The sequence below is a fragment of the Suncus etruscus genome, chromosome 12 (genome assembly GCF_024139225.1).
Source record: "Suncus etruscus isolate mSunEtr1 chromosome 12, mSunEtr1.pri.cur, whole genome shotgun sequence".
Taxonomy (NCBI): Eukaryota; Metazoa; Chordata; class Mammalia; order Eulipotyphla; family Soricidae; genus Suncus; species Suncus etruscus.
The window spans coordinates 40,651,981-40,670,342 of NC_064859.1; the positions used below are offsets into that span (position 1 = coordinate 40,651,981).

General features: G+C 37.1%; 1 protein-coding gene across 1 annotated transcript in view; it reads right to left on the bottom strand.

Moving 5' to 3' along the window:
• VWA3B (von Willebrand factor A domain containing 3B) overlaps positions 1-18,362 on the bottom strand; it is a 240,712-nt gene that overhangs the window by 134,433 nt on the left and 87,917 nt on the right. Inside the window, exons 8-9 of the mRNA XM_049784589.1 lie at positions 6,220-6,416; positions 1,884-2,038 (exon numbers count right to left, since the gene is read on the bottom strand). Of these exons, the coding sequence (XP_049640546.1) occupies positions 1,884-2,038; positions 6,220-6,416 (352 nt within the window). The remainder of the gene's footprint in view (positions 1-1,883; positions 2,039-6,219; positions 6,417-18,362) is intronic.

Consider the following 18,362-nt stretch of genomic DNA (forward strand, 5'->3'; position numbering starts at 1 on the left):
TTATGCTGCAAGAACAAGAAGAGAAGAAAGAGGGCAACTTCCAACCAAATCTCTCAGCATTTTCCAGGGAGGTTAACAACAAAGACTTACCCCAGTATAGCAAGAACACTAGAAAACCAAAAGAGAAAATACACAGAAGCCCACCAAGCTCAGTGAGCAAATATAGTATCACTGAAGATATAAGCAACACCAACCAGCTCAGTAAACCCTCAGACAACATCTTTAGTGATGTTGAGGATAATGTTGAATGATGAGTGAAGATGATCGATGATCTCAAAGAAACAATAATACAGGTAGTCAGCAATGCACAAGAAATTATGAAAATCAAAGTGAAAAAACTGCAAGTATAATGAAAGAAATGAAGAGCATGGTAGATGATATCGAAAACTCAATAGACATTCTGAAAAGCAGAATAATAGTAATTGGGCAAAAGATCAATGAGCTTTAAAATAAGAAATAGAAGACTACTATATAGGAATAGAAAGTAGAACAGAAAGTAGAAAAATAGAAATAGAAAGGAATAGAAAGTAGAAAATATTATGAAAATGAATGAACATAATAGCTTGTCTTGCGTGTAGCTGACCAGAGTTTGATCTTCAATTTGATCCTTGGCATCCCATATGGTCTGCCAAACCCTGCTAAGTATTATCTCTAAGCACAGAGCCACAAGTAAGTTCTGAGCACCACTGGGTATGACCCCAAAACAACTAAACAAGAAATGAATATGGCATACCAGAGAACTATGGGATGAGCTTAAGAGGAACAATGTAAGAATCATCAGAGTTACTGAAAAATAAAGATGTAAACTTAATGAAGAAACAACAGTAAAAGAAATCATCAATAAGAATTTCCCAGCATAGTCACCAAGATCTAAGAGGCCCAAATGGCCCCAGCAAAAATAGACACAACTAGGACAACTCCAAGATACATCATAGTCATAATGACAAAATCCAAAGATAGAGACAGAATATTGAAAGCAGCAAGATCAAAGAAAGGAACCTACTTACAAGGAAAATTCAAAAGAGTATGGAAGGATTTAGTACAAAACTCAATGAAATAACACCTCACCAAGAATAATAGAAAAGTTATTCAGATTAGAAAGAATGGTACAAAGCTTCCTGAACAGACAACACCTTGGGGAATTCATAGCCTTGAAAGCAGTTTTTGCAAGAAGCATTAAAAGAACTCTTTTAAAGGACAAGGGAAATTGACCAACATTAGATTAAGAAATATTAAAAACATACAGCAATCAATACTCATAAATTGACTTTTATTTATTTATTTTCTGATAATTCTATTACCATTCCTTTAAGCTTTATTGGAGCAAGAAATATGAAATAGATTTGCTACATGCCTCACAAGTGACAGAGCAGGGATTAAAATCCAATTTTATCTGACCTAAGAGCCTGTATACCTAGATGAATTTCATGGTTTAAAGCTGTGTAGTGTCATCCTGGTACTTTAAGGTCAATCATCCATCCTAAAGTGATGTTGCAGCACAGCATTTGTACTCTAAACTCACAAGCATGTGAACTTGCATTTGTACACTAAGCTCACAAGTATAAAGTGAACGTTCTCTAGCCTCCCAGTGATAAAGTAAGTCAGCATTATCAATCCTGCAACTAGCATGGAAGCAGTTTAGACTAAATCCAAACATCCTCCTTTGTTACAAATAACAAAGCTTATAATTATAAAGATTTATATATTGATATATAATATATTATATATAGTAACAAAGCTAACCACAGATATTGACTGAATATTTATTGCCCATTTTGCTCTTCATTGAGCTTTTTTTTTTAACCCAAAAGTCAAGCAGAAATAAATTTCTAGGGAACTTCAGTCATACCTACACCATATTTACACTCTTTAAATATACCAACCTCCTATGGATCTGGGCCAGAACTGCACGAATTCTCTCTGTGTACCATGTGCACTTTTCCTTGGTTATGCATACATGAACCAAACTCCCATCCTTCCAGGGAGCATGAACAAATTTACTGCAATATTTTGCATGAACTGTCTTCTTGTTGGTTTCCTAAGGAAAAGACAAAAAAAAAAAAAAAAAAGGAGAGAAGTCAGACAGTTTCCAAAGAAAAAAGGACTGTAGTAATAGTATAGCAGGTAGGACATGGACTTTACATCTAGCCTAGCAGACCTTGATTCAATCTCCAGCACCCTAAATGGTCTCCTGAACATGCTAGGAGTCATCCCTGAGAACCAAACCAGGAGTTAGTCCTGAGCACCACTAGGTATAGCTCAAAAAAAAAAACAAAAAAAAAAAAAAAAAAAAAAGATGAAAGGTCTCTAGACATTTCTCTGCCTAATTTATAAAGCTCTTAGTATTATCATGATAAAAAACTTTTAATCATTAATAAAAACATGTACCATAGTAATGGTAAGAAAGAAACATGTAATACTATCAGTGTTTTAGAGAAGCCAATGTTTGCCACAGGTAAACTCTGTCTCTCACTTCCTATTATATCTGACTGTCTGTCTTTCTGTCACACATAGTTGTGATGCAGAGTTCTTGACAGGGGTGCTGAATAGGGACAATAATAAATATGCAAAAATTATGCTAACAGTGAGCTCATGTGGATTAGAGAGTCTGTTGATCATCTAGAGGTAGAACTAGAGACTCAGAAAATATCTTTCATTATTATCTCTGTATTTTTTTTTTGTTTTGGGGAGGCCACACCCCGTGATGCTCAGGGGTTATTCCTGGCTCAGAAATCACTCCTGGCTTGGAGGACCATATGGGACACCGGGGATGGGATCAAAGTCGTCCTGGGTCAGCCACATGCAAGGCAAATGCCCTACAGCTGTGCTATAGCTCCAGCCCCATATCATTATTATTTCTTACTTTAAATGAGGAGAGTAGCCAAGAACTCCATTCCACATCCTGCACCCTCTACTGGGACCCTCAGAACTGGTCCAAAGACAAGAATTTCCAAAAGAGAGCTTTTATAACATCTACCACTACCTATTACTAATCCAACTGATTTCTAAATTTGTCAAGTATTATATTACTATAATGCCAGATACTAAAAATGTAGAAGAATCTCAAAGAAAATTGAAACCTGAGAAAAAACCTGGAGGAATAGAGCAAGGTCATGCAGAAGATTAGAGAAAGTTTGGGAACACTCCTCTGTAGAATTTTAAGGTTGGTGTATCAGAAACAATGAGGAAAGCAATAAATACAGCTATAAGGAGGTAGAGGAGTAGGAAACAGATTCTATAAAGTTGGCAGCAGATGGAAATAAGTGTGGCTTTTCCTCTCAGTGAAAAGGGAGCCTTCCAAAGCCTTCAACATGACAGGTGATACTAGGCAGAGCAATAGTACAGCAGTCATGGCATTTGCCTTGCATGCAGCCAACCCAGGTTTAATTCCCAGAATCCCATATGGTTCCTCAAGCCCACCAGAAATAATTCCTCAATGCAGAGCCAGGAATAACCCCTGAGCACTGTCAGCTGTAGCCCAAAAACTAAAAAATAAAAAGAGAGCACAATTTTGTAAATTGGGTATAACTGACATGTGATATTGTTAATATTTTAAGACTACAACAATGGTTCTGTATTTTTATTTATTGTAAAATAATACCCCAATACATTCTGTTAATCTTCAATTGCCACATGTAATTAGACATTTCTTGTCCATTGAGAATTTAACATTGTCTTTCTTAGAGCAATGACAATTCATAGTTTTAAGGCAGCATTTCTAAAACCATATTTTTTCAAGGAAAACTAGTTGTTTTGTTGGGAATATATAGCAAATGTCAGAAGCAGAGTTGGAAGTGAGTTAGATTTGGTTGCAGAATGAGTAACAAATGAGCAGATACTGAATTATTGAATTATTATGATGATGAAACAGTGGATTTAATGGAAGGTCTGATGTGAATATGAGAGAAAAAAAGGAGTCATGACTTAAGTTTTGGGCCACAGAACTAAACAAAATGGAGTTGTAATCATGCTCTTTACAACATTAGAGGTCAAAGTTGAACACGTGATGCATTAGGTTTGAGATGTCTACTAGACATCCAATAACACAGGTATCAGGGTGAAGATCAATGAAGGACTTGAGATTGGAGGTCTAATTGTGAAAATTACTAGTATGTATGAAGTATCAAAAAAATATTTGCGATAAAATTACCGCTGACAAACAAAAATTTCAAATGGGCCCTTCAAAATCATACTTTAAATGATTAAGAAAGAGTAACAAAGTGTCAGAACCAGAACTGCAGCTGTATGGACAACACTGTGACTTGCTAGCAGTGAGTTATGGCCAAGTGGGAAAGAAGAAACATTTCTAAATATCTGGGATCTAATACATTAAAAAGCCATAGCTATTTCCTAAATTAACAATTTCCTGAACTAATAACATTACTTTATAATGACCACAGAACCAGAAAACTGTGCTAGGGGAGGAAATAAGAATTTCCCTGTGCTAGGACAATTACTCTGCATCTCAGGATATAAGCCAGGAGGCAAATCCTGAGTTAATTCTGCATTTTTCTAATTTAAGTTCTCAATTTACCTCATTTCTAGTCCTCGTTGTAAACACAGATGCAAGAGAGCAAAAACAGCATCTCCTAGCAATGTACTTTCTCAAGAGCCCTTTTAAACACACATATTGTCTCTCTCTCTTTCTCTCTGTCTCTTTCTCTGTCTCTTTCTCTCATACACTCTCACACACACACATGCTCTCTCTTTTCACTGATCTCTCTCTCCTCTCTCTCTCTCCTCTCTCTCTCTCTCTCTCTCTCTCTCTCTCTCTCTCTCTCTCTCTCTCTCTCTCTCTCTCTCTCACCTAACCAACTGCATAAGGAGTGAGAGAGAATGGGGTTTTCACCTGTGGGACCCAAAGGCATGTCAACATTATTTTGGATTTTAATAGGCACCTTCAAGAATGTAGGAAGCGGACAGGAGAAATAGCACAGCAGTACAGTATTTGCCCTGCACAAGGCAGATCCAAGACGAATCTGAGTTCAATTTCTGGCACCCCATATGGTCTCCTGAGCTGCAAGGGGTGATTTCTGAGCTCAGAGCCAGGAGTAACCCCTGAGCACCACAGGGTATGTTTTTGGGTATGACTCAAAAAAAAAAAAACCAAAACAAAACAAGACTGTATGAAGTGACCATGCATTTGAGATTGCTCTTCATTTCCTGTAACACTCACCTCTACTAACCCATCTCCTCTGCCATACATATTTTTCTTTCTTTTTTTGGGGGGGCGGGGGGGTTTGGGTCATACCCGGTAGTGTTCAGGGACTACTCCTGACTCTATGCTCAGAAATCACTCCTGGCAGGCTCAGGGACCATATGGGATGCCGGGATTTGAACCACTGTCCTTCTGCATGCATGTCCTTCCGCTGTGCTATCTCTCCGGCCCCACATATTTTTATTTTCACTTCATGTAGGTACCTGAGTTTATATTGCTTTTCCAAAAAGCTTGCCTTCCTGTTTGCATATTTAAAATAGACATTATCTTAATTTTACTTCTTCCTGCAATACTTTGCAATCTTTCTATAATTTTAAATCTGTGAAGTAGTCTTCTAATTCCTGTCCTACACATCAGTGTTTCTCAAAGTGTCCTCATCTGAGAATGGCAAAGTTTTGTCCAGGAGACCTAATCCTAGGTCCATGAACATTCTAAAGCTGAGTGTTTCTGTTGTAAATCATTATCCTTCCAAAGTGAGGTAGAGTTGGGATTTTGAGAAGTATTTCTTTCAGAATCTTTGTCACTAATGTAACCATAGTTGTAGAAGGTTTTCTATGTCCATTCTTTTGATGCTCTTAGGATACAATTTTATACTTACTATATGCTAACTTCAGTTTTAGATTAATGCATTTTAAGATGATAAGAGCACAATAGAAATGCCTGTTTGGGGCATATTCATCAGCAGTTTATTTCAGCAAGTGGCATAATTTTGACTAATCTGAGACTCTTAATGCCCAAACTTCTACAGCCCTATCTACAGTGCTATCTAGTTCGTAATTATTGCATAGCTCAATTGTATTTAGGAACGAATCAAGACTTGGCCTCCAGTCCCTTCAGTACCATTTAGGGAATATAAGGATGAGAAACAGAAGCATCCTTCTTCATGGAAACCCTCACAGGCCTCTTTGCATACTATCTTCATCCTGGGTCCTGTCCTTGGATTAAATGAAACCAGGAGATTGAGGGATAAGCAAGCTTCTCACCAGGAACTTGCTACTTACCGCACTGGTGCACAGGAACTCATTGTCTGGTTTGACTTTTATATCTACAATCCCATCAACATGGCGGAAAGAGCAGTCAGCAAGAACATCATAAAATGACAGCTTCTGTGCTTTCAGGCCGTATTTCCTTAGCCACTGTGTTGAGTCCCAGGTGTGTTCCACATTTGACTGGTTATCCACAGACTCAATTCCTGGTTCTATTTTTGGAATCACAATTCATCAGCCAATTGTATTAAATGAACCACCCTAGTTCTGCCCACCTTGATTTTTATCAAGGTGTGCTCTGTTAGACCACACAAATTTTAAGAAGTATGCTTACCTGCTTTTGGATTGACACAGAACTAATTCACAAAACAGATGGCAGGAATCTTACTGTACTTTTCATCTCCCTTTAGCCTCCACCAAACTGACAGGCCTCATTTACATAAATGAAGATGGAAAACAGACTATGTTAGAAGAACATTAAATTTGGGATAAAAAAAAAAAACCAGGGCCTGGAGAAATAGCACATCAGCGTTTGCCTTGCAAGCAGTCGATCCAGGACCAAAGGTGGTTGGTTCAAATCCCGGTGTCCCATATGGTCTCCCATGCCTGCCAGGAGCTATTTCTGAGCAGACAGCCAGGAGTAACCCTTGAGCACTGCCGGGTGTGGCCCAAAAACCAAAAACCAACCAACCAAACAAACAAACAAAAAAATCCAGGTTCAGGGGCTGGAGCCATAGCAGAGCAGTAGGGTGTTTGCCTTGGATGCAGTCAACACAAGACGAACTCCAGTTCAATTCCTGGCATCCTATATGGTCCCCGGAGCCTTCAGGAACAACTTCTGAGTGCAGAGTCAGGAGTAACCCCAGAGCACCACCATGTGTGACCCCCCAAAAACACTTACACACAAAAAAAAAAGAAAAAAAGAAAAAAGAAAAAAAAAGAAAGGAAAAGAAAAGAAAAGAAAATCCAGGTTTAAATCCTGGCTCCATAATTTACTAGTTTGGGAAAGTGATTCAAACTGGGATAAAATGCTCCACTTAATCTCTCTAGAATTCAGCAATGACAGATGGAAAACAGTACAGCAAGTGCTCAAATTATGTTGTTCAGTTTAGTGTCATTTCATTATAATGTTGATGAGAAAAATTGATCACCATCATATTAAATTGAATGACATTATTCAAGGACATGCTTTCCTTATACTTTATTTTACTGAGAGATAGCTGTCATGAACCAATGTTAAGCAATTTGTCTAGGAGTCTCAACCTTCCACTACTGCCTATGAGAGGTAGGCTCAGAGGAGGAAGATATAACTATGAATCAGAGAAGGCAGCACTGATGCCTAGAGCTGGTTCATGAAAGAGAACCATGTGCCTCTCTACTATATACATCCAGTTACTGATCTACTACCTAGAAACATCTGTACTGTAGAAGTGATCACACAAAATATTTTCAGCATTTGAAAATCAGCAGATGTCACAAATCAGGGAACTGTAAAATATTTAAATAAAATTTTAGACATTTATCTAACTACTTCTGGAGGGCAAGTATAAAAGGACTTGTACCTTTAGCTCCACTGGGATGAGCAGAGTCAGAGGACCTGAAGGGAGTGCTAAAAATTAAAAAGCATTTTGCTTTGGCTTTTGTTTTTTGGGTCATACCAGCAGTGCTCAAGGGGACTATATATGATGCTGAGAATGAAGCCGAGCTAGTGCCTTGACTCTCATATTATCTCTCCTTCCCTGAGAAATGGCATTTTATAATATAATCTCTCACAAATCAAGTTCACTAGACCTACAGATCTCATTTCTACTGAGATAAGTGGTCATCACCCTGCATAGTGTAATTCTCTGAGGAATTTTTAAAAATACTTATGATAGGGGCCAACTCAGATTCTAAATGGTCTGGACATTAGTAATTTTGTTAAGACTTTTCAAAATAGCTTCCTGGGTGATTATACTGTGCAGTCAAGACTTACAATTAAGGTAAGATGGGAAAATTTTGACAAATTATGACTTGATAAACACATCAGTTATGCTTTAAGTAATTTTAAAGTTATGCTTTAAATTTTTTTAAAGTATCACTCACTACATTTTGTTTAGAGAAAAATATATTATCCATGCTTATCTATTACTATATATGTAAGAGGATGTATAATTAGAACAAGATTTGAAAATATAAAACATAATGAGGGCCCGGAGAGATAGCACAGCGGTGTTTGCCTTGCAAGCAGCCGATCCAGGACCAAAGGTGGTTGGTTCGAATCTCAGTGTCCCATATGGTCCCCTGTGCCTGCCAGAAGCTATTTCTGAGCAGACAGCCAGGAGTAACCCCTGAGCATCGCCGGGTGTGGCCCAAAAACAAAAAAAAAACAAAAACAAAAACAAAAAAAAACCATAATGAAAAGTACTTCTTATTAATACATAAAGGATTAGTCCATTATAATTATGTTAACCATTAATGTATTATACTATTCACATATTAATAGTTACAAATATGAACATTAGATTAATCTAATTCTATATGTGAACATTAACACTATATGTCTATAGTATGAGAATAATAAATGGCCAAAGATCAAAACTGAAGATTTTATATCTAGAATTGAGGTCTCAGAGGAAAATGGAGGGAATGGAAAGAATCCATGGGACACTGACGGAAGGAATTGGGCTCTCTGGTGATGGGTGTGGTGTTAGAATAATGAATGTATGAAAAGTAGAATTAAAAGTATTGCTAACTCTGGGGACCTGAGCGATGGCGCAGTGGTAGGGTGTTTGCCTTGCACATGGCTGACCCAGGACGAACCATGTTTCGATACCCCGGCATCCCATATAATCCCAAAGCCAGGAGCAATTTCTGAGCTCAGTGGCCCCTGAGCAGTCCCAGGTGTGACCCGAAATAGTAAAAAAAAGTATTGATAACTCTGGACAAGAACTTGGTGCTGAAAGGAGGTAAGGTTATATATCATGATACCCTTTCAGTAACAATATTACAAACCACCTTTCTAAAAGAAAATAAAGGAAGAGGGTGGAGAGAGAGAGAGATAGAGGGGGAGGGATGTAAGGTAACTGGAAAAAATGGTGGGAGAAGGATGGATGTTGGAATATTGTATGACTGAAACTAAATCATAAACAACTTTGTAGCTCATGGTGGTCCAATTTTTTATTTTTTTAAAGTATTATAAATCACAGGATTTAAAAAAAATATTATGCGGGCCAGAACAGTGGGCAAGGTATTTGCCTTGCACAGGGCCTACCCGGATTCAATCTCAGCATCCCATATGGTCCCTGAGCCCCACCAGGATAAATTTCTGAGTTCATAGCCAGGAATACCCCCTATGGATCATCAGCCATGGCCCAAAAACTTAAATAAATAATTCACTATATACTTCAAATTTTACTAATTACCAGGGGCAGGGTAGGGCTAGAAGGGATGAGAAGGGTCTTTGTGGTGGTGGGATGGCACTGAAATGTTAGGGCTGGGAGTGCTGACTTACTAAGGAGGTATATAAAGCTATACCCCTATCTTCCAATAAAAAATAAATAAAATTGGAGCCTGAGTGGTAGCATGTTGGTAGTGCATTTGCCTTGCATGCAGCTGGCCCAGGACAGACAAATCCCCAGCATCTCCAGCATTTAAAAATCCCCAACATTTTAAAACATGTTAATAGAATGTTTTTAAAATATTGCACACCAAAATCTTTTGGAGTCAAACTTTTCAAAGAAGCTTATTCTTGGTTTATGAACTTAAATCAACCTCTATCACAGGCACCCAGGGCACTGTCACCACCAGCTAGTCTATTCACAAAGCCCAGGGAACTTGAATGAGTGAATTTCTAAGGCTCTTATTCCAGAGGTTGTTCTGAAGTTGGCTTGCATTACAGGGAAGCAGCAGAAGGAGAATGGGACCAAATCTGTCAGTCTCCTTGAAGAAAATTTTTGGATGACTATTTTTCCTCAAGTATTAATTACATTTAAGCCTTTGTCTTATCTTTATTCCTACATTATTCTCCCTCCTTTCTGTCAAATAGATTTTTGGGGAAATAAAATTTTCCTTCAGTTATTTCTATAATGATATACACTATCATGTCCTTCTGCTGTGTTGCCTTCTTTAAAAAATATTTATTTATCAATTAGAAACTCAGGTATGCCATAAAATAACTTCATAAAAAAAAAAAAAAAAAAAAAAAAAAAAAACAGGACAAGGCCCTTCTAACAAAGAAGTGAACTTTTGACTCTAAGCACCAGAAGCTAGACTGCTGCCATTTTAAGGGCTTGACTGAGTCTCAATTAGTATCTGAAAACAAGGGAGGGGAAGAGTCCAAAGAAGGTTTGCTTTTCTAAGGAGGCACTCTACAAGCAAAAGCTGGAAGTTTAGGTACTCCTTAACCAATTGCAATCTAACTGACCAGTCTAGTATAATCTTAAAGTTTTCCTTGCCTGGGGCATATGTTAAGTAAAGAAAACTAATTGAAGTACTTGGCATTTACAAACAGTCTCTGGCTTGAAACAAGAGAAAGCCACATTCTTTCCTCCTAATTTGGCTAATTTTTTTTTTTACTGAGCATAATCCCTTAGTATATCATTTTACAATGAACCAGCTGGTCTGAGATGCAATCTTTTTTTTTCAAGTATTGTTTTCAGAATCTGGAGTTGATGACATGAGGGATCCAGCTGTATACAAGTGATTTAAGTAAACCAGAATAAATTAATCAATATGTCAAAGACTTTTATTTTTAATATGTCAAAGACTTATGGAAATTACCTGGACCTCTTAATCAATGACCTTAAGAGATCTTAAAAAGTCTCTTGTGCTGTACATTTGGGTAGATGATATTCTAAAAAATTTATTTGTTTTTAGTTATAGGTACTGCTGTTATCATGCATACCAAAGTAAAACTTTACTCGTTGTGACTTTTTGGAGTGGTATTTTTTGAATGAGATTAATATTTATATCTGTAGATTTTTTAAGAAAATTATTAACCATATTGCTCAAGTGGATTTATTCATTCAAATAATATAATTTGGGGGAGGGGACTGGGCCACATTGGGTGGTGCTCCTGGCATACTCCTGGATCTGCATTTGGGGCTTACTCTTGGAGTTCAGGTACCATAGTTGATGGTGGGGATAGAACCTAGGTTGGCTAGTTGCAAGGCAAGCATCCTGCCCACTGTACTATCTCTTCAGTTTCTCAAATGATGATCATAACAGAAGGTTAGTGCCCCTCCAGGAAGAGAAAATTCTGACTGCAGACAGCCTTCATAAATCCACACTACATACAGCTCTTCCCTGAAAATCATGCCTGCTGGCTTGTCCTACACAGTTTTGGACTGGCTGCTAGTCTCACAGTTATGCAAGCCAATTCCTTAAATCTCTCTCTTTCCCCATCCTCCCTCTCTTCCTCCCTTCTCACTGCTTACAGGCTGTCTCTTCCTCCATGCACATATAAAACACCCTCCTGGTTCTCTAAGGAGAAAACTCTGACTGAGGAACCCTGACTAAGATGTTCACTCTCTTCACTGAAAAGTACTTATCTGGAATCTCATTTCTGCCATAATAAGACTATCATCTACAGAATAAACTAGAGCTCTAAATATAGACCCAATAGCAGATATGTACATACATGGTCTTTGTCTGGTTTTGGTGTCCCTAACGTAACTGGTCCCATAGAATAAGTGGAGTGTATTTCCCTCACTACTATGATGTTTTGAAAGAGTTTGTTAAGAATTGTTGTTAATTCTTTATTATTTTCATTTTTTATTGGAACCATTGTGCTTTTATAAAGTTCTTCATGGTTGGGTTCCAGACATGCAATATTTCAGGACCAGTCCCACCCACCACCAGTATTACCTTTCTCTCCATCAGTGATTCCAGAGTGCACGCATGCCATCACTCTCTACCCACAAACTGCCAGCATAACAGGACCATTTTAAGTTTTGGTAGTTAAAGTTTGGATCTCATGATGCCATTGTTGACTATGGCTTGGATATTTAGTTCTGTCCTTTCTTAGATGTTAATTCTTCAAACATAAAATTCTTTAAACACTTGATCATTCACAAATTAAGTAATCCAGTCATGTTTCTTTCTTTGAGGGTGGCAGAACAATTAACTAATTCAATTCTTACTTATGATAAGTCCAGTAAAATTTCCCATTTATTCCTGCATCTGTTTCAGTTGTGAAGTGTTTTTTAAAGGGATTTTGCCTATGTTTCCTAGTTTATTGTTCATAGGATTCCCTTATTGTTACTTTTATTTCTGCAAGATTGATAGTGATGCTACCCTTTCCATTCCTGGTTTTAGTAATATAAACTCTTTTGACTAGTTTGAATTTTTTTGAATTTTCACAATCTTTTAAAATAATCAATATTTTTCTTCAATTATCCCTATTGTTTTTCTTTTCTTTTTTCTTTTTGAGTCACACTTGGCTGTTCTCAGTATTTTTCCTGGTTCAGCCCTCAGGGATCAGTCCTAGCAGACTGGGGAACCATATCTAGTGCAAGGTGTGGAACCCAGGTCACCTGAATGTAAGCCAAGTGCCTGGCTCACTTTACCATCATTCTGACTGGCCCCTATTATTTTCTATTCTTTGTTTTTGCTTATTTTTCTCAAGTATGTGTTTTTTTTCTTTCTCCTGCATGTTTTTAACCTTAGTTTTCCTTTTTTGTTAATACATTAAGCTGAAACTGACAATAAATATTAAATATTTTTAAATTAATATAGGTATTTACAGTTACAGGGATCATTTTGGATTATCAAAACTTTTAAAATTTGTTGAGACTTGTTTTATGGCCTGATCTGTACTTTGTTTTGGAAAGTAATCTGCAAATATGTGAGAAAAATGTATATGTATCCTACTGATGTTTATACAGACTAGTTTATGGAGAGCAAGTTTAGCTCTTTATTGTGTTGTTAAAATCCTGGCTTTTTTTCTTTTTCTGCTTTTTAATTTTTTTAATTTAGTTAAAAATGTGATTTACAAAGTTATTGATAGCTGAGTTCTAGGCATATAATATTTCAACACCAATCTCACAACCAGTGACAACTTCCATCATCAGTGTCCCAGTACTCTATCATCCCCCATCTAACCTCATATACCACCCATACAGCCATCCCCTGCCTGCCATCTGGCAGGCAGATTACAAAGTTTGATGGTTATATCTTAGATCTCATGTTTTCAGTATTATTGAGTTTGTGCTTTGGATTATAGTTATACCACTCTCCCTCAACACCAATATAATGAAAACCCTGATCCTTGGTTTCTCATTAATTTCCTTTTTTATCTTCTTTCTTTGTGCTTTGATTTCCTTCCTTCTCTGTCCTCCTTCCTAAGCTCTGGGGTCATGAGTGATCTAGGCATCACCCCTTTGCTCCATTACATTTCCTCATCCATTTCTTCTATATCCATAGATAAATTAGATCATCCTATGTTTGTTTTTCTTCTTCTGGTTCACTTCACTCAACATGATATCTTCCAGTTCAAAACAGGTTGCAGCAAATGGAATGACTTCATTGTTCCTTGCAGCTTTGTATATATACATCTTCATTCATTTGTGGTTGGACACCTAGCTTGAGTCCATATTTTAACTACCTTACTTATTGCAGCAATGAATAAAGGTATGTATATATCCTTTTGAAGGAAAGTTTTTAAGTTCTGTGAGTAGAATTGCTGGGTTACATAAATCATAAAATGGCTGAGAAGGTTATTCCATGTGAGAGTTTTCCTAAATGTTCTGAGTTTCAGCCGCATCCAGAAAAGGGTAAAATCTTCTTAAATTTAGACTAATTCTAATGTTTTGTGACAAAAACACCTTCTTATTTGAGTTACATGGAGGATATCCAGACATACCTGCCCAATGTCTCTGAATAGCTCATGTCTCAGGAGTGACTCACATTCTCCTCTTTCCTTTAGTAACTGATGCATAAAGACATCCTTAACATATACTGAACTGTGTACATTTAAAGTGTGCCAAGTTATTTCTTATGTGTGGTGAGAAAGTGTCTCTCATCTACTAGTTCCTCACTTCTTTAATTTCCTAGGGGCTCTCAGTTGTGTGCATGGGCCAAGGCAGGAGATGCCAGGGATGAAACTCAGGACCTCACTTGTTCAATGTATCTTCTATTGTGTGAGTAATCTCCCTGGACCCTATATGTTCTTTATGGTCCCTCTGTTTGTCCTGAAAGATTTTTATTTCCATATCAACTCTTTGGTTGGCTTTTTTGTTAATTATTTTAGGTTTATAATACACATCTTTAACTAGTTGTGGTCTAACAACTTCACAGAGTATGAGAAGTTCCCAATAGAGTACATATTTCTCCCAATATGTCTTTTTGTTTGTTTGTTTTGAGGCCACACCCAGTGATGCTCAGGCGTTACTCCTGGCTCTGTGCTCAGAAATTGCTCATGGCTTGGGGGACGTATGGGATGCTGGGGGATTGAACTATGGTATGTTCTAGGACAGCTGCATGCAAGGCAAATGCCCTACTGCTGAGCCACCATTCCGGCCTCCCCTATGTCCTTTTAAATAAAAAATACTAGATGTGGGTCTAGAGTGATAGCACAGAAGTAGGGCATTTGCCTTGCATGTGGCTGGCCCAGGACAGAACCAAGTTTAATCCCTGGCATCCTATATTGTTCCCTGAAGCCAGGAGTAACACTTGAGCACCACTGGATGTGGCCCAAAAGCAAAAAGGAAGGAAGGAAGGAAGGAAGGAAGGAAGAAAGAAAGAAAGAAAGAAAGAAAGAAAGAAAGAAAGAAAGAAAGAAAGAAAGGAAAGAAGAAAGAAAGGAAGGAAAGAAGAAAGAAAGAAGAAAGAAAGAAAGAAAGAAAGAAAGAAAGAAAGAAAGAAAGAAAGAAAGAAGGAAGGAAGGAAGGAAGGAAGGAAGGAAGGAAGGAAGGAAGGAAGGAAGGAAGGAAGGAAGGAAGGAAAGGAAGGAAGGAAGGAAGGAAGGAAGAAAGAAAGAAAGAAAGAAAGAAAGAAAGAAAGAAAGAAAGAAAGAAAGAAAGAAAGAAAGAAAGAGAAAGAAAGAAAGAAAGAAGAGAAAGAGAGAGAAAGAGAAAGAAAGAGAAAGAAATAAAGAAGAGAAAGAGAGAGAAAGAGAAAGAAAGAGAAAGAAATAAAGAAAGAAAGAAAGAAAGAGAGAGAGAGAAAGAGAGAAAGGAAGGAAGGAAGGAAGAAAGAAAGAAAGAAAGAAAGAAAGAAAGAAAGAAAGAAAGAAAGAAAGAAAGAAAGAAAGAAAGAAAGAAAGAAAGAAAGAAAGAAAGAAAGAAAGAAAGAAAGAAAGAGAGAGAGAGAGAGAAAGAGAGAGAGAGAGAGAAAGAAAGAGAGAAAGAAAGAGAGAGAAAGAAAGAAAGAAAGAAAGAAAGAAAGAAAGAAAGAAAGAAAGAAAGAAAGAAAGAAAGAAAGAAAGAAAGAAAGAAAGAAAGAAAGAAAGAAAGAAAGAAAGAAAGAAGAAGAAGAAAGAAAGAAGGAAAGAAGAAGGAAAGAAAGAAAGAAAGAAAGAAAGAAAGAAAGAAAGAAAGAAAGAAAGAAAAAAGAAAGAAAGAAAGAAAGAAAGAAAGAAAGGAAGGAAGGAAGGAAGGAAGGAAGGAAGGAAGGAAGGAAGGAAGGAAGGAAGGAAGGAAGGAAGGAAAGAAGGAAAGAAGGAAAGAAAGAAATACTAGATGTATTTTCTGTCTTATTTTGATTTTGCATTTTTGGGGGGATTGAACCTAAGTCTCACATATGCAACACACATGTTCTCCGCTGTTGAACTACATCTCTAACCCTGGTTTTATTTTTTTCAGTATTTTCCCAAACATTGTAAAACATGTACAAGGCAATTGAGTATTATAACTGTATGAATAAATGCAATGGTTTAAATGGGGTTGCCAAGAACACTCTAGGCACCAGAGTATAGTGAGGAGAAGAAAAGAAATTGAGTGGGGGAGAAGAAAGTCAAATATGAAAGGCCAAGGAACAGGGGCTAAGGGACTCAAGTGTATTGGTGGTGTTAAGAAAGGACAGAACTAAATAACCACCACCACAACAATTAAATCATGGGACCCAAACATTAATAACCAAACTTAAAATGGTGCCTATTATGATTGCAGGCTGGGGCAGAATGTGGTGGCATGGGATATACTTTGGGAATAGTGGGGAAGGAAGTTGATACTGGTGGTGGGATTGGTCCTAAAACATTGTATGTTTAAAACCCAACTATAAAAATTTTGTAAATTACAATAGTTTAAATTAAAAATTAAAAAAATACTGATCACTTTTGCTGTGCTTATCTCCAGGCTTATTCATCTTGTAAAATACATGAGAATTTAATTTGTTTTTAAGGTAAAATATTGTATGTCTTGGATATACTGTGACTGTCATGTTTGCTTATCTAGTTGCCTGTCAACAGATATCTGGATTGTTTTCATCTTTGGAAATTATGAATAGTGTTACTTTTTCTTTTGAGAGGCAGATGGTCCACACCTAGTGGTGCTTGGGGATTACTCCTGGATCTGCACTCGGAAATTTCTCCTGCCAGTCTCGGGGACCATATGTGATGCCAGGGGTCAAATCCAGGTAGGTCACATGCAAGGCAAATGCCCTACCTGTTATGCTATCGTTCCAGGACCTATAATGCTCTTTCTTTGCTGAGTTTTGTCATTATGTGTCTGATTATGTATATGCATATAATAGGCTCTATAGAAGAATGTTATTATTTTTCTCAATTATCTTAAAATATCTAAGTAAAAAGACATTACACATTATCCATGTTGTTATTTCTAGTGTTGTTTGTCCCTTTGTGTGGCTTTCTAGCTCAATTCATTTTTCTATCTAAGGGGATTGTTTTTTTCTCTTGCTTGAACATGTCCTTTTGTTTGCAGTACAGCTGTGCTGATAATAAATTATTCCAACTCTGTTGGTCTGAAAATATCTATGTCATTTGCTTTTGAAAGACATTTTTGTGGAATATAGTATTCTAGGTTAAAAATTGAAGATAGAGAAAGAAAACAAAAATAATGTTAATCCTGTATCTTTTCACTTGTAACAAGAAAACTTTTCTCAAGCTTATTTTTGTTCCTTTATATATGACACTCTTTATTCTTTGCTTTGAATATTTTCTCTATATTAACTATTATTATTATTTGAGAAAATTGATTATGATGGCTTTGAATATTTCCTCTACATTACTTATTTTTATTACTTGACAAATTTGATTATAATGGCCCTTGTACAGTTTCCCTTAATTTATTGGCAGCAGCAATCATTGAAACTTTTTATATAAGTGTGTGTCTGTGTGTATCTGAGTGCCTATGTGTGTGTCCAAGTATGAGTGTCTGTGTGTGAGTATAGAGGAGTTGTATATGAGTGTGACTTTGTGAGCATGTATTATATATCTCTGTGAGTTTGAATATGTGTATGTGAACTAATCTGTGACTATCTATATAAGTGTGTGAGCTGTGTATACTAGTAAACATGTGTGTTCACACTGAAACAAATGGACAATAATCTAGTGCTACTGGTTCACAAAGGAATATAACTTTTGTTAATATTATATATTTATAATTTTTTTTAGTTCAAATGTTCCTTTTTATTAAGCTGACCAAGCTGACATAACAAAATACCACAAAGCAAGGGCTTAAACAACCTAAATGCATTTGTCTTACAGATCTGGGCTTGAAGACTAAGATGAAGGGACCAGGCAGCTAGTGTCTGGAGCAGCATTTTCTCCTTGCCTACACACAGCCATCCGCTCCCTGTGTCCTTATCATTTGTCCCCCATGTCCTTGTGTCCTTCCCTGTTTGGTCATCAGGCTCATCTTCTGTGCTTTTGGTATTCTGTCCTCTTGGTACAAGGACACCAGTCCTCGAAGGTTAGAGCCTCATCCTTCCTCTTCTATTTAACTCCTCCTAAGTACTATCTGCAAATAGTCACATTTTTGCTCCCACAAGCCTGCACACTCATGCTTTTTCCCTCCCTCAGATGACAGTGGACTGTCCAGAGGTCCTCAAACTACAGCCAGGGGCCACACATTGTATTTGTTCCCATTTTGTTTCTTCACTTCAAAATAAGATATATGCAGTGTGCATAAGAATTTGTTCATAGTTTTTGTTTTTACTATAGTCCGGCCCTCCAACAGTCTGAGGGGCAGTGAACTGGCCCCCTGTTGAAAAAGTTTGAG